Here is a 15,893-nt window from a genome sequence, read left to right as displayed (position 1 = left end):
TCCAACTTCAGGTTTATTATTAGGCATCGCTTGCTAATGCTGAGAGTACAGCATGCGGGGGTGGGGCAGGGTGGGGGGGGGTGGTTGTCATGTGCATCCAGACATCAGTGGTGGAGCATGGCCTGGGCTTGATGCCCCCCCATCCAAATTGTGGCTGCATGGAAAAGGGGGTCTCAAGCGACCCCATAAAAGGTCCCACTCCTTCAGCCTCCGCAATTGAGGGGCATGGCAGTCTCTTGCAATGGCAGGTCGATTTGGGGAGGGGGACGGGGAGGGGGAGACGTACCATCCAGAAGATATCCCTTCATAGGGAGATGTGCTCAGGCCTGTCCCAGGGCACAGACAAAGGGGCACCTCTATTACCCCCACCCAACCCCACCCTCAACACACATAGACACGGGAACACACACAGGGCCACAATTGGAGACCCCCCTCCCCATCTAAAATGCCCCCCTCCCAGTCTGGAGCATTGGGGTCACAGAAGGGATAATAATAACAATGATCCCTTTGGCCTCGGGTGATATGTCTGGGGTCACAAGGGGACTCTAACCCATATTGGAACCTTATTATTATTATTATTATTATTATTATTATTATTTGCTATGCGTCACGATGACCGCTCTCCCTGCAGGCAGGCAGCCTGTCTGTCCATGAGCAGCGGTCTCTCCGTCCAGTCCGCCGGCCGGAGGGCTCTCCAAGGGGGCCAAACGCCCTTCCCGCCCCTGTCGGGCCAGCCAACAGCCGAGCGAGCGAGCGAGTGAGCGGGCAACGGCCGGCCCTCGAGTCCACTCATCCGCCACGGCCGGAGCGGCCCTCCTCTTCCTTCTCGAAGGGACCCTTCCCACAAAGTGGCGGGCCAAGAGGGGCCGGCAGAGGCTCTCTCCCAGAGCGCCCCCAACGAGGGGCCAGGCTCAGCGGGGCATTAGCTGCCGGGGTCCGAGGAGGAGCAGTGTCTGTGCAAGTCTGCCGCCAAGGAGGAGGAGGAGGAGGAGGAGGAGGGAGGGGGGACGGCCTGGGGGAGCTGGCCCGGGAGGGAGAGGCGCCGGGGGGCCAGGGGGGGCTCCACCAGCAGCACAACATCACTGTCCCGGCTGCTGCAGGGGGGCCGCGCAGAGGGGTCCAGGCGCCCAGGCAGGAAGTCAGGGACCTGGAAGGGAAACGCAGGAGTCAGCAGAGTTGGCGGGGAGAAGAGACCCCCAAAGGACACCCAGAACAACCCCCTTCTGCCACAAAGACAGGCACAATCCAAGCTTATCTCTCTGTCTCTCTATCTCTCTATCACAGGTCTGGGCCAACTTGGGCCCTCCCTCCAGATATTTTGGTCTTCCACCATTCCTAACAGCCTCAAGCCCCCTCCTTTTCCCTTTCCTTTTCCGTTTAATCAGCTGAGGGGGAAAAGAAAGGGGACTGAGTCAGTCAGGAATGGTGGGAGTTGCAGTCCAAAACACCTGGAGAAAAGACCCAGGTTTGACCATGTCCTATCTGTCTGTCTGTCCGTCCGTCCGTCCATCCGTCTATATATCCATCTATTCATCTGTCTATCTGTCTGTCTGTCTCTCCATCCATCCATCTATCCATCCCATCTATTCATCTATTTATTCATCTATCCATCCATCTCTCTATCTATCATCTGTCTATCTGTCTGTCCATCCGTCCATCCATCCATCTATCTATTCATCCACCCACCCACCCATCCATCCATCTATCCATCCCATCTATTAATCTATTTATCTACCCATCTATCATCTATCTATTCATCTATCTATTCATCTATCTATCTATCTATCTATCTATCTATCTATCTATCCATCCATCCATCCATTTATCCATCCATCCATCCATCCATTTATCCATCCATCCATCATTCATCTATCTATCTATCTATCTATCTATCTATCTATCTATTCATCTGTCTATCTATTCATCCATCCATCATCTATCTATCTATCTGTCTGTCTGTCTATTCATCCATCATCTATCTATCTATCTGTCTGTCTGTCTGTCTGTCTGTCTGTCTGTCTATTTATCCATCATCTATCTATCTATCTATCTATCTATCTATCTATCTATCTATCTATCTATCTATCTATCTATCTATTCATCTGTCTATCTATTCATCCATCCACCCACCCACCCATCCATCTATTCATCCATCCATCTATCTATCTGTCTGTCTGTCTGCCTGCTTGCCTGCCTGCCTATTCATCCACCCATCCATTCGCCCATCCCTCCATTCACCCATCCATTCATTCACCCATCCATCTATTCATCCATCCATCCATCCATCCATCCATCCATCCATCCATCCATCCATCCATTCACCCATCCATCTATCCATCCATCCATCCATCCATCCACCCACCCACCCACCCACCCGTCTGTCTGTCTGTCCGACTGCCTGCCTGCCTGCCTATTCATCCACCCATCCATCTATCCATCCAAGCTTTGGATATCATAGGGAAGGATGGATGCTCCTGTTGTGTTTCCTTTGCTGCCTGTGCCCTGTGAGCTGTTTGCAAGTCAGATGTTTACAACTCGGGGATTGCCTGGCATTTGAGCATGGCTCCCATGCCAACAGTTGACCCAACCCTAGCTGCCGAAGCCCCTCCTCAGAGGGATCCGGATCCCGAGTCACCAGACCTTTGACCCCTTGGGTGGCCCTTTCCTGGCCTATATGAGGTCAAGACCTGCCTGCCATCCCCACCTTATAGGAAGGTGTTCAGTTGGATGGATGGATGAATGGATGGGCAACGTGTGGCCTCCCAGGGGCTGCTGGGCCAATTCCTCCCCATTTTGGACAGGGCTTGGGCCCCCTGTCTCTCACCTGAGTGGGGGGCAGGTGGGGGCCCTGTGGGGGTCCGGCTGTCAGGGGCCGTTCCTCGGGGGCCAAGGGGGGTGGCGGGAGCGGAGATGAGACTGTGCTGTAGGCGGGGGGCACCAGGACCGCCTGGCGTTGCAGCAGCTGCAGGATGGCCGACACGTCCGCGGTCAGACGACTCTCCAGTCTGCGGAGGGAAGCGGAGGCACGGGGTGACCCCCATCCAGGTCTGGTCCGAGCCCCAGCACTAAGCCCCTCAGGGCATGACCCACACTGGAAGGAAATGCCTGGGTGACCCCCTCCTAATGCTGTCACCCCAAGATGGGCCTCTTCTTTGGAACTCCAGACCTGGTCTTGATGGTCCACTCTAAGATCTACCTGCACAGAGCCTGGTTCTGGGATGCCCTCCAGACACCTTCTCAGGCATGGCAAACTTTGGCCCACCTCCAGGTGTTTTGGACTCCAACAGCCGGTAGGCTGTTAGGAATTGTGGGAGTTGGAGTCCAAAACACCTGGAGGTGGGCCCAAGTTTGCCCTTGGCTGGTCTATCTGCTTCCAGAAATGGAGCTTCAACCCTCAAAGGCCCATCTTAAGACCACCCCCCATTTCCATTGCAACCCTGAAGTCCCAGTATCCCCCGGTGGGCTCCCACTTGCCCCACCCCCTCTGCCCCCCCCCTCCATAACCCCCCCCCCCCATTCAGCGTACCTGTTGATCTGCTTCTGGAGCAGGTCCAGGCGTCCCTCCAGCTCAGAGCGGTGCCGGTGGGAAGGTCCTCCAAGGAGGGCAGGGGGGCTGTTTCCGGCCAAAGGGATGTTGAGGGCGGTGGGGGGCGCGGGTGGGGGGGCTGGGCAGCGGGGCAGCTCCTGGTACTGGCGGCCCCCCCGGCCCTCCCCCCAGAAGCTAAAGATGTTGGAGACCCCCGAAAAGGCCCCTGCCAGGAAGAGAAGAAGCAAAGGAGGGAAGTGAGGTACCGGGCATGCTTGCTGATCCTAGAAGCACAAAGATGGAAAGAGACCCCAAGGGCCCCCCAGCCCAAGAAAGGCACAATTCAAGCCCCCCTGGAAGACGCTTGGGGTGGGCTATTAAAGCAATCTGCACGTCTCCAGTCCTCAATGAGTAGCTAGACTAGAGATACAATTGGAGTAAGGGATTCCTCCCTATACATCCCCATTTACTCTTCTTGCTTGCCACTATCTCCCCCCTCCCCCCCCCGAAGATGTAGCAATGGAATATATGAGAGGGATGAGGTAACTTCCTACTTAAAGGTATTTATTTATTGCTCTGGGTTTTGACCATGTGGTCATTCGCCATTTTGGCCCTCTCTCTTCTGCCTTTGTCTTCCTTCTGGTAAAGACGCATTTTGCCTCTCTCTCCAGGCAAAATGTAGCTGCATGGACAATTTAGATGCATTGGATTGTTATTGATATGCGAATATTGTGTATTATGCTTTTATGGTTTTAAATTGTATACTGTTGATTGTTGTATTTTGTTGTAAACCGCGTTGAGTCGCTGGCTAGGCTGAGAAACAGCGGTATACAAGTATAGCAAATAAATAAATAAATAAATAATAGATATTTTATCCTTTGACCTTCCCAAAAGATGAGCTTTGTAAACCAGTCAGTTTCAAGACCCTTTTCTGTCTATATTACTTCAATAAATATTTTGGCTATGTGGTCATTCTCCATTTTGGCCCTTTCTCTTCTGCCTTTGTCTCTCTTCCAGTAAGGATGCATTTTGCCGCTCTCTCCAGGCAAAATGTAGCTGCATGGACACTTTTGATATTTTATCCTTTTACCTTCTTTAGAAGACGAGCTTAGTAAACCAATCAGCTCCAAGACTCTTTTCTGTCTATATTATTCAATAAATATTTTGAACCTAAAGATGTGTCCTTGCAATTCTGTACCATTCTGTTCAATGGAAACTAATTCTGACTCACCACATGTAATTTTATGCTGGTTATGAAGTTTACCCGTGGTAATCTGCTATATTTATGGTGGAATTACCCCAAGTGAGGGTTATTTTTGAGCCTAACAGCTCTGATTCCCCAACAATTAACACTGCTTTCATTGGAACTGCATTCTATGCACGGTGAGCGGCCCTTGGTAAATACAACACATAAATCCCCTGTGATGGTGCACAGCCATGTAATCTCCCTTAAGGCAGCTTTTGCGCTGCTGGATAACAAGGCTGCCATTGAGTTTACACTGGGAAGGGATGTCGTTCCATCCCTCGGCTCCGGAGGAGATCTTCCAGGTTTTGGAGATCACGACTAGATTGGCTCCTGCCCAGGATTGGGGATTTCTGCTTCCTAAGGTTGGCTCATCCCTTGTTATTCTTTTGGAAGCCCTTGATCCCACTTTTCCAAGGCTGACCCTGGCCTCCTGGGTAAGAACTATCATCACCTTCATCCAGGGCCATAGCCAGGAAAAAAATTCGAGGTGGGGAAACGGACAAACTTTTTTTTTTAGCAAATCATGAAGAATAGTTTGACAACACAAAATTATGTAAATGGTATGGCACACTCTATATTTTTATATAAGGTAAAGGTTTTCCCCTGGCATTAAGTCCAGTTGTGTCTGACTCTGGGACTCTGACGCTCATCTCCATTTTGAAACCGAAGAACCGACGTTGTCCATAGACACCTCCAAGGTCATGTGGCCAGTCTGACTGCATGGAGCACCAATACCTTCCAGCTGGTACCTATTGATCATTGGTACCTATTGACCATTCACATGTTTTTGAACTGCTAGGTTGGCAGAAGCTGGAGCTAACAGCGGGAGTTCACCCTGCTTCCTGGATTTGAATCTGCAACCTTTCGATCAGCAAGTTCAGTAGCTCAGTGGTATAACCCACTGCGCCACTGGGGACACCTTATATTTTTATATAGACTTAATTAAATCCATTTTCTATTTTAATTACAAAATTTCAAATCTTTAAAAGAACTGATAATGACTGTTATTTGGAAATTTATAGTAACAAACACTTGGAAACACTTGAAAACTGTGTCAATACACTTTGCTCGAAAACAGGCTCCACTGATAAACTTTGGTGGACGCTCAAGAGTGCCAGTCCAGTCAGCTTATTTTGCCCCATTGTGCTTCTTATGTATGTTTGCACATTTTTAAGAGTTGAAAACGACCTATATATAGGCAAGGTGATGGGAACCCTACTACTGATTTTTGCTTCTCATAGACTTAGCAGTATGCAGATTGGGTTAACGAGCCCTGCCCTCATCATCCTCTTGATCTGTGACCCCTCCCTCTCCAGATTGAAGCCCTCCCCACAACCCCCTCCCCCTTGAAGCCCCCCCCCCCGGGTCCTACCTGAGAGCGGGTTGCAGGCCTCCTCACTGCGCTTGTGCTCCGCTGGGGGTGCAGGGGAGGGGGGCTGCCCACCGGGGGTCGCAGGGGGGCCAAAGGGTGAGAGGTCGGCGTTGGAGGGGCAGGGGGCACTCTCCTCTTCACCCTCACCCTCGTCGCTGGAGGGGGGGCTGGAAGCCAGGGAGCTGCTCAGGCAGGGCTCCCACTTGGGGGGGCCGCAGGGGACCCCCTGGCAGTTCTGGCCCAGCAGCAGCGCCTTCGGAGGCTTGCCCTCACCGCCCTTCTCTTCATCTGTGGAGAGAACCAGAAAGAAGACCCCAATGAAAGCCTTGATTCAACTGCACCCCTCTCCTCAACACGCGTAGCCCCCCCTCCCTCAAAGGTCCAAAGTGGGGGGAGTTGGGACTGCCACATGTGTGGATCTTCCACGAGGCATCCATTCATCCCTCTGTTGCACCATTTGCAAAGGAGTCATGGCCAGGACTGGAAGTCTTGATGCTAACTTGTATGTCACATTCTTTGCAATGCAGCAGTGGTTCCCAACCTGTGGTCCATGGACCACCAGTGGTCCACAAGAACTAAAAGATGGTTCACAACCTCATGGTTACTACACCACTGCAACAACTACAACAGGTCTAGCGAACCCTCCTTATAGTGCCAAGGCTTATTAAATATGGTTTTCTGTGGATGAGCAGATGGGGACTACTGGATGGCATATGTTCTGTATCAGAAGCTAGAGATGATGGGGTCTATCCAATGCAACTTTCTGAACCAGCACCCCAAATAACCAAACTGAATCTAAAGTTGACCAAAAACCGATTCGTAACCATTTTGGGACCAGCGTTGGAGAGTGAGTGGTCCCTGGTCAAGGTGGTCAAAAAGAGGTTGGGAACCACTGCAATACAGGGAAACTCCTCTGCTGACTTCCATCTTGGCAAAATGCTCAGCATGCCAAGCAAAGGCCAGGCTGTGTCTTGCAGAAGAACTGACCCCTTCCTCCAGGAATGGCAACATTGAGGCCCCTGGGCATTGGACTAAACTCCCTGGAAGAATAAATAATAATGATGATGATGATTTTTTTTTTGTCGTGTCAGGAGTGACTTGAGAAACTGCAAGTTGCTTCTGGTGTGAGAGAATTGGCCATCTGCGAGGGTGTTGCCCAGGAGATGCCCGGATGATTTTGATGTTTTTATCATCCTTGTGGGAGGCTTCTCTCATGTCCCCGCATGAGGAGCTGGAGCTGATAGAGGGAGCTCATCCGCCTCTCCCCGGATTTGAACCTGCAACCTGTCGGTCTTCAGTCCTGCCAGCACAGGGGTTTAACCCACTGCGCCACCCGGGGCTCCTATGATGATGATGAAGCATTGGAAAATTGAACTGTTTGTTGGAAATGCAAACTACGGACCTTGTCAACATCAGGAGAGGAATTTTCCAGGGAGACTCATGGTCCCCACTGCTTTTCATCATTGCCATGATCCCTCTGTCAACAATCTTACAAAAAACAAACCTTGTCTATCAAACGTCTCAGAGATCTCACAAAATTTCACACCTGCTGTACATGGATGACCTGAAGCTGTATGAAAAAACCGAAACCGAAATCCAGTCTCTTGACTAACACTGTCAGAATCTTTAGCACTGATACCAACATGGAATTTGGTTTGGACAAATGTTTGACAGTGGCCCTGAAGAAGGGGAAAATCATGGAAAGTGAGGGCATAAATATGCAAAAAAGTGTCACCAGCCAGAGGCCTAGAAATATCTGGACAGACTACAGCTGGACAACATCAAACATGAACATGAAAATGGATATGCAAAAATACTGTGGGACTTTTGAATCCAGACTGACAAAGTTTTGGAACACAATACACCAGACATCACGATTGTGGAGAAAAAATGGATGATTGATGTCACCATTCCAGCTGATAGTCGCATTGAGGAAAACAACAGGAAAAACTCAGCTGTTCTCAGAACCCCAAAATTGAATTGCAAAGGCTCTGGTAGCATAAACCAGTACAGGTGGTCCCAGTGGTAATGGGCACACTGGGTACGGTGCCAAAAGACCTCAGTTGGCATTTGGATACAATAAACATTGACAAAATCATGATCTGTCAACTGCAAAAGGCCACCTGACTTGGATCTGTGCGCATCCTTCGAAAATACATCCCACAGTCCAAGACGCTTGGGAAGTTTTCGACTTGTGATTTTGTGATACGAAACCCAGCATAGAGATCTCATTTGCTGAGACATACTGTGCTTTCGTGTCAGTAAAATAATAATAATAATAATAATAATAATAATAATAATAATACAACTTTATTTGTATCCTGTTCTATCTCCCCAGAGGGACTCGGGGCGGATTCCAAACATAAAAGGCCAACGTTCAATGCCCGAATACAACAACAATACATCCATACTAACCCAACATATAAACACAAATTATGACTTAACAACTAAAATTAAATAAAAAACGTAGCCTGTTATAACAGACATAAGACAAAACATCAACCACTGAGCAGAACCCAAAGTGGCACAGCCAACAGTGGACGATGGGGAGGATTGTTGTTCCTCAACATTCAAGGGCCATGAGGTGCCCATCTTTGGCACTATAAGAGGGTTTCGCAAGACCAGTCGCTCCACGAACCACAGGTTGGGAACCACTGTATTCAAGGGCTGGACAGCCCTGTATTTCCTTCTCTAGGGCAGAACCCAATCCCAGGAGTTGTGGGTGTGTGTGTGTATGGGGGCAATCACCTTTCTCAGTCCTCCGGCGGAAGGAGAGCTTGCGGCGCCGCAGGCGGTTGAAGCCGCCGTTCATTTCCTCGCTGCTGGGCGAACCTGGGATCATATTGGTCTGGAACATAATAGAAGTAACCATTAGTAGCCTTCAAACTGGCATTCGGGGAAGGGGACAGCACAAAGGAAAAGGAGTAGGGTAACCCCCTCCTTCACCTCCTCCTCTCAGGGGGCACAACTCACATCTCGCAAGTTGAAGGTGATCTCCAGGTTGGACCAGAAGTGGTCAGAGAATTCAGGATACATGTCCAGCACCTCCAGCAGGTCTTCCCGGTGAATCTTGTGCAGGTCGCAGTAGGTCAGGGCCCTCACGTCCGCGTTGGACTTCCCCGGCCGCGCATAGAGGTTGAGGGGCTCCCCAAAGATGTCGTTCTTCCCTGGGGAGGGGGGCAAGACAAGGCTTGGCTTATGGAAGGCATCTCATAGAAATGGGGTACCAATTGCCATAAGCAGCCCTGCTCCCTGCATTTGCCCGACGTCCTTCTCTGCTGCAGGCGTCAGACTGGATGCCCTCTGAGGGTCTCTTCCAACTCTAGGATTCAGGGCAGGAGCTTTATCTTTCTGAGTTTGGAAGCCTGCTTCTTAGGGACACAGATTCCATACATAAATGCACATTTCAGGAGCACCATTCCTTGGGGAGCAAAGGTGATTCAGGCTTTTGCAGGTGGGTTTGGGCCTCAGTCTTCTTTCAGGGGGAGGGAGGGAGGGGAGGGAGGGAGGGGGGAGGGAGGGGCGTCTGCTTGAGCCAAGGATCTTGGAAGGGCATCATATAGCCAGTCATTCTATATCCAACTTACAAACAACTCATAACATGTTTCCCTAAAAATAAGACACTGTCTTATATTTATTTTTTTCTCAAGAAAACACACTATGGCTTCTTTTCAGGGGTGTCTTATTTTTATGCAGTATGGTACAACAATCTGCTTATATGGGATGATCTCTCTGGGCTCAGGAGCAGACTGCTTGTTGAAGCTTTTCCCCTATCTATCCCCTGGTGTTTGGGGGGAGGGGGTGTGAGAGAGACCCACAGGCTGTTGCTGGTTGGTGCTGGGGGAGAGAGACCCACAGTGCTGAATAAAACAGCAGCCACAGCTTTACTTCTTCTCCATGAGGACATACGATTCCTAAAGCAAAAGCTTTACTTCTCCCCCCTGAGGACACACAATACCTAAAGCAAAAGCTTTACTTCTCCCCCCTGAGGACACACAATACCTAAAGCAAAAGCTTTAGTTCTTCTCCCTGAGGACACACAATATCTAAAGCAAAAGCTTTACTTCTTCTCCCTGAGGACACACAATACCTAAAGCAAAAGCTTTAGTTCTTCTCCCTGAGGACACACAATACCTAAAGCAAAAGCTTTACTTCTTCCCCCTGAGGACACACAATACCTAAAGCAAAAGCTTTACTTCTTCCCCCTGAGGACACACAATTCCTAAAGCAAAAGCTTTACTTCTTCCCCCTGAGGACACACAATTCCTAAAGCAAAAGCTTTACTTCTTCCCCCTGAGGACACACAATTCCTAAAGCAAAAGCTTTACTTCTTCCCCCTGAGGACACACAATACCTAAAGCAAAAGCTTTACTTCTTCCCCCTGAGGACACACAATTCCTTAAGCAAAAGCTTTACTTCTTCTCCCTGAGGACACACAATACCTAAAGCAAAAGCTTTACTTCTTCCCCCTGAGGGCACACAATACCTAAAGCAAAAGCTTTACTTCTTCCCCCTGAAGACACAAAATATCTAAATCAGAGCGTCCTGCTCCTCACTCCACTGAGGAGACTTTCGCTTTCTATGTCTCCCTCTACGCCTCAGCTTGCAGCACGCACACAACTATTGGGACCTGACAGGGAAGCCAAACTTGTATGCTGTATAGCCACGCCTCTCACTATTTCTTATTTTTGGAGTCCACTTTGGGGGAAGACAAAGCTACAGAGGATAGAGAGGTTGCCTGTTTTCCGGAAGGAATAGGGTGGAGGACCTGTAGAGACACTCTGGCAAGGCCTCCTCCTGTAATGGGAGATTCATTTGGATCTCTCTGAGCCAGCAGGTCCTGTCTACATGAGTGGCCAAGACCAGGCTGGAATCAGGTGGTCAAGGCCCTTAGAAGAACCTCACCAGCAGCTCCAGGGGAAATTAGAAACCTCCAGAGGAGGACACTCCATTGGATTCCCAGGCTGTCGATATTCCACTAGAGTTCAAAGGGCACCCCAAAGGTCATCTAGTTCAGCCACATTCTGCCAGGCAGGAAGACATCACCTAAGTTCTCCCAACAGATGGCCATCAGTCTCTGTTTAGAAACCTCCAGAGAAAGTGACTCCACCAGACCCCCCATCAGAGTTGGAAGGGCCCTCCAAAAGCCATCCATTCCAACCTCCTTCTTTCCACCAAGCAGGAAGGCACCATCCAAGCCCTTCGTTTTGAAACCTCTAAAGAAGGAGGCTTCCTCAGACTCCCAGAAAGCAGCAGATTCCCCTTTGTTTACTTTGGGCCAGTGACCATCGCCAAAGCCCAGTTTCCTCCCACAAGAGCCAGCCAGGGGCTCCCCCTGGGATTCCTCTGGGAATGACAACAGTTGGGAGGTCGCACATTTGAGTAAAGGAAGCAAGGAACCTTACAACGCATCCCACACAAGCAAGAGGGGTTCTCCTTCCTCCAACCTCCCCATCCCGCCTCCCCACTGCACTGTATGCCCCCTTCCCTGGCTGAAAGTACCCCACCCACTTACCCAGGATGGCCACCACCACGTCTCCGCGCAGGATCTCGATGGAGCCCCGGGAGATGAAGTAGAGGGCGGTGAGGACGTCCCCGGCGTGGACCAGGGTGTCCCCGGGGGGCGCGTGGGTGGTCTTGAACTTCATGGCCAGTGCCCGCAGGCAGCCCTTGGTGGCCCCCTTGAAGGGCCGGCAGTTCTGCAGGAGGGTGCGGTTCAGGTGCAGGCAGATGTCCGCCTGGAGGCACTCCGGGAAGCCCTTCAGCACCTGCAGCGGGTGGACAGGCCCAGGAGGGGCAAGGAGAGAAGAGCGCTGGAGAATCAACAACCTCCCACGCTTCCTTCACTCTGTGTCAGTCTGTGTCTAGGTGTTTGAATGCCTACCTGTTAGTACAGCCATGGGCCAACTTCGGCCCTCCCTCCAGGTGTTTTGGAATACCCTCCCCAAGGACAGTACTCAGAAGATGAGGGAGGGGATGCTGGGATAGATTCAGAGGGCCCAGAGGGGGACAGAAGTGGCCTGGAGAGAGTTGTTTTGGAATCTCCTAGCAGTTCCCACGAGACTGGAGAAAGTGGTATCAGTTCTCATGAGAATCTGCCAGGAGTGCAGGCTGAGAGAAGTGTGGGAGACAAATGTTTGTCCAGATCAAGGTGCTTGGCACTTCGGAGGCAGATCATGCAAGAGAGACAGACTCGCTTTTCCCAGAGGCTTAGAGATAAGGAGAGGAAAAGCAGGTGTTCGCGTAATGATGTCATGGGAGGGACTGAGGCCTTTTAAAGTGGTTTCTGCTGGTACAATCTTTTGTGAGAGCAGTGTTGCATTCAGGTGAACACCTCTTGCTTTCTTGGTCCTATGTTTTTGGAAATTCATGTCTTCAAGTTTCTAAGCTGTTCTTGTTTCTCGCAAAGTAAAGACTTTCTGTATATAGTTCAGATTTCAATATTAATGTAAAAAATACGTAGTATGATTTTACATAGGATTTGTGCTACTTTGGAACAGTAAAGACAAATGTCACTTCAGCAAAATAAACATTAAATATTAAATAACCAGAAAAATAAAATAAGGTGTAAACACTAAGCTACTCTGGGAATCTGCTGGGAATAAGGCAGGCATTGCTATTGTGTGACATAAGAGTGCCTGCCTTGGATTCCTATCATGCTTTTGGATATATCTGTGGATTGACTCCCGAGATTGTAAAGGTAAAGGTTTCCCCTGACATTAAGTCTACTTGTGTCCAGCTCTGGAGATGGGGCTCATCTCCCTTTCTAAGCCAAAAAGCCGGTGTTGTCCATAGACACCTCCAAGGTCATGTGGCCATAGGCATGACTTCATGGAGCGCTGTTACATTCCCGCTGAAGCGGTATCTATGCATCTACTCACATCTGCATGTTTTCAAACTACTAGGTTGGCAGAAGCTGGGGCTAACAGTGGGAGCTTGCCCTGCTTCCCAGATTTGAACCACTGACCTTTTGGTCAGCAAGTTCAGCAGCTCAGCGGTTTAACCTGCTGCACCACCGGGGCTTCTTGGGACTGTATCTGAAAGGATTTTGGGACTCTTGCCTATCTTGGAAATAACTTTTGGAACTTTGATTTTCTTTTTAGCTTTGTTTCTTTTTATATACTCTTTTCTAAATAAACTTTTACTTTTTGGATTATCGGAACAGTGTGTAGTTTGTGTTGAAAAGGTGTCTCAGGGCTCTAGTGCAGCAGGTCTGGCAGTATCTCTGGGGCCGGATGCACAATGGGGGCATTGCCCAGTGAGAGAGATCCCCACAGGACCCTCAGCAGAGAAGGGGACTGGGGCGCACTCTAGTCCCATGGCATGGCTGAAGGGATCTCCTATTTGCTTATCTAACCAGCAATGCAAAATGGTGAGCAAGGGGACAGGCGGACAGTCTGAGCAAAATAAGACACTGAGGAGTAAAGGATTGTTTTCTTCTTCTTCCTTTTAGGACGCCTCAAGCTGGAAGTGATACATGGAGAGAGAGAGTTTGTTTGAAGATGAAACAGTTACTTAAGTTTATTTGTATCATTCTTACGGTATAAGCGTAGTGGTTACGTAAGATCAAATGCTTGAGGCTTATAGAACAACGTTTCAATGTGAGTTTTTCTCAAAAGGACTTCTTTACTAATACTGTGCTGGTACGGCTGTACCAGGAGCTTCTGCTTCATTTTCTTTCTATTGAGTGTTTGCATATATTCCAAGGTTCCATGCATTTGCAACAAGGTGGCTTCCCTTGGTTTGCAATCACAGGGCTAGCCACCTGTCTATCATTGCTAAGTTTTGGCACCGGGATTGTTAAGTTAAGCACCAGGATTGTGGCACAGCTGGCTGAGTGTCAGCTGCATTAAGATCACTCTGACCAAAAGGTCATGAGTTCGAAGCCAGCCCGGGTTGGAGTGGGTTTCCAACCAATTGTGTGTAGCCTGTTGTCGACCTTTGCAACCCGAAAGACAGTTGCATCTGTCAAGTAGGAAAATAAGGTACCACCTTAAAAGTGTGAGGACGCTAAATTAACTGATTTATGAGGCCATAAAGAAGACTCCAGCAAAGCATTCCAGCGGGGAAGCGTGCGGGGAATGCGGAAGTGCTTCATCAGCGTCGCAGTGGGTTTCCAACCAATTGTGTAGCCTGTTGGCGACCTTTGCAACCCAAAAGACAGTTGCATCTGTCAAGTAGGAAAATTAGGTCCCACCTTAAAGTGTGGGGAGGCTAAATTAACTGATTTATGAGGCCATAAAAAAGACTCCAGCAAAGCATTCCAGCGGGGAAGCATGCGGGGAATGCGGAAGTACTTCATCAGTGTCGCAGATGGACGAGGAAAGTGACAGCTCCTCTGGTGGTCAGAAAAAGTGAAATAGCCTCTGTGTATGTCTGTATATGTTTGTATGTCAAAAATTGGCATTGAATGTTTGCCATATATGTGTACACTGTAATCCGCCCTGAGTCCCCTGCTATGGGGTGAGGAGAAGAGCAGAATAGAAAAGCTGTCAATAATAAATAAATAAACAAATAAATAGGCTGTTCAGTTGGGCTTCTCCCATTGTCATCCTTGCCTCTGCCCCTCTTTCAAGTCTTGGCACCCACTCATTTGCATATGGCCAATCAGGTCGCTCTCATGCAAATAGCTCTCCACTGGTGATATCGTTCTCTGGGCACCACAAGGTAGGTCACTTCCCAACTTCCTAAAGTGAGTCAGGTTCGTTACAGGGACCATTCCAAATCATGGCTCATTGGTCAGAACCAGGCGCTTTTCCAACTGCGGACAACCCCCACCAGTCATGGAATGGCCAGAGGGAGGGGGAGATCTGTAGTGCAGGCTTTTAGGGGCGGCTAGTCAGGAGCAAGCCCTCCTTGACCACTCTCCTCTTCACCTTGACCCTTTGCCCTTACAATGAGTGCTCACCCCGCCCCCCCCCCCCCCCCCCGACAGTCCTGCGACCTGGACTCACGGCGTTCATGTCGATGCCATTGGTGTAGGACCACGCGTGCTGGAAGTACTCCTCCAGGCGTTGGCGCAGCGGGTTGGGGATCTGGTGGAAGCGGATGAACTCTCGCACCCGCAACATCTGGGTGTGGTAGCGGGCCGTGCCGGAGTAGAGCCGCTGGATGATGGCCGAGACATTCCCAAAGATGCTGGCATACATGAGCGCTGCAGTGGAAATGAGAGTGGGGAGGTGAGTGAGAGAGAGGAGGGGTCTTCCGTCCAGAGATACCCCCTGCTCTCCCAGAGTCTTTGTCCAAGACTCAAACCATTAAGATCTGATGGAATACCATTAAATGCCATACAATCCCATGTTTAGCCAGTCCTTTCTCTACTGGGACTGCATTATATTTAGCCCCCCCCCCCCCCCTACCAAGAGCCTTGCAAAGTGGGTGAGGATGAGAAGAGGTCTGGGTTTGATGGAATGCCGTTAAATTCCATATACTCTATTTCGGTGTTTCTCAACCTTCCTAATGCCGCAACCCCTCAATACAGTTCCTCATGATGTGGTGACCCCCAACCATAACATTATTTTTTGTTGCTACTTCATAACTGTAATTTTGCTACTGTTATGAATCGTAACGTAAATATCTGATATGCAGGTTGTATTTTCATTCACTGGACTAAATTTGGCACAAATGCCTGATATGCCCCAATTTGAAAACTGGTGGGGTGGGGTTGATTTTGTCATTTGGGAGTTTTAGTTGCTGGGATTGATAGTTCACCTACCATCAAAGAGCATTCTGAATTCCATCAACAATGG

At 49.6% G+C, this 15,893-nt stretch overlaps 1 protein-coding gene across 1 annotated transcript in view; it reads right to left on the bottom strand.

Moving 5' to 3' along the window:
- KCNH2 (potassium voltage-gated channel subfamily H member 2) overlaps window positions 1-15,893 on the bottom strand; it is a 137,950-nt gene continuing 122,057 nt past the window's right edge. Inside the window, exons 8-15 of the mRNA XM_060782796.2 lie at window positions 15,099-15,298; window positions 11,660-11,912; window positions 9,118-9,311; window positions 8,893-8,992; window positions 6,145-6,432; window positions 3,527-3,752; window positions 2,825-3,005; window positions 1-1,147 (exon numbers count right to left, since the gene is read on the bottom strand). Of these exons, the coding sequence (XP_060638779.2) occupies window positions 923-1,147; window positions 2,825-3,005; window positions 3,527-3,752; window positions 6,145-6,432; window positions 8,893-8,992; window positions 9,118-9,311; window positions 11,660-11,912; window positions 15,099-15,298 (1,667 nt within the window). The 3' untranslated portion in view covers window positions 1-922. The remainder of the gene's footprint in view (window positions 1,148-2,824; window positions 3,006-3,526; window positions 3,753-6,144; window positions 6,433-8,892; window positions 8,993-9,117; window positions 9,312-11,659; window positions 11,913-15,098; window positions 15,299-15,893) is intronic.

The sequence above is a fragment of the Anolis sagrei genome, chromosome 6 (genome assembly GCF_037176765.1).
Source record: "Anolis sagrei isolate rAnoSag1 chromosome 6, rAnoSag1.mat, whole genome shotgun sequence".
NCBI lineage: Eukaryota > Metazoa > Chordata > Lepidosauria > Squamata > Dactyloidae > Anolis > Anolis sagrei.
Note: the sequence above shows the minus strand (reverse complement) of the source record. Positions and strands in the feature narration are given on the sequence as shown.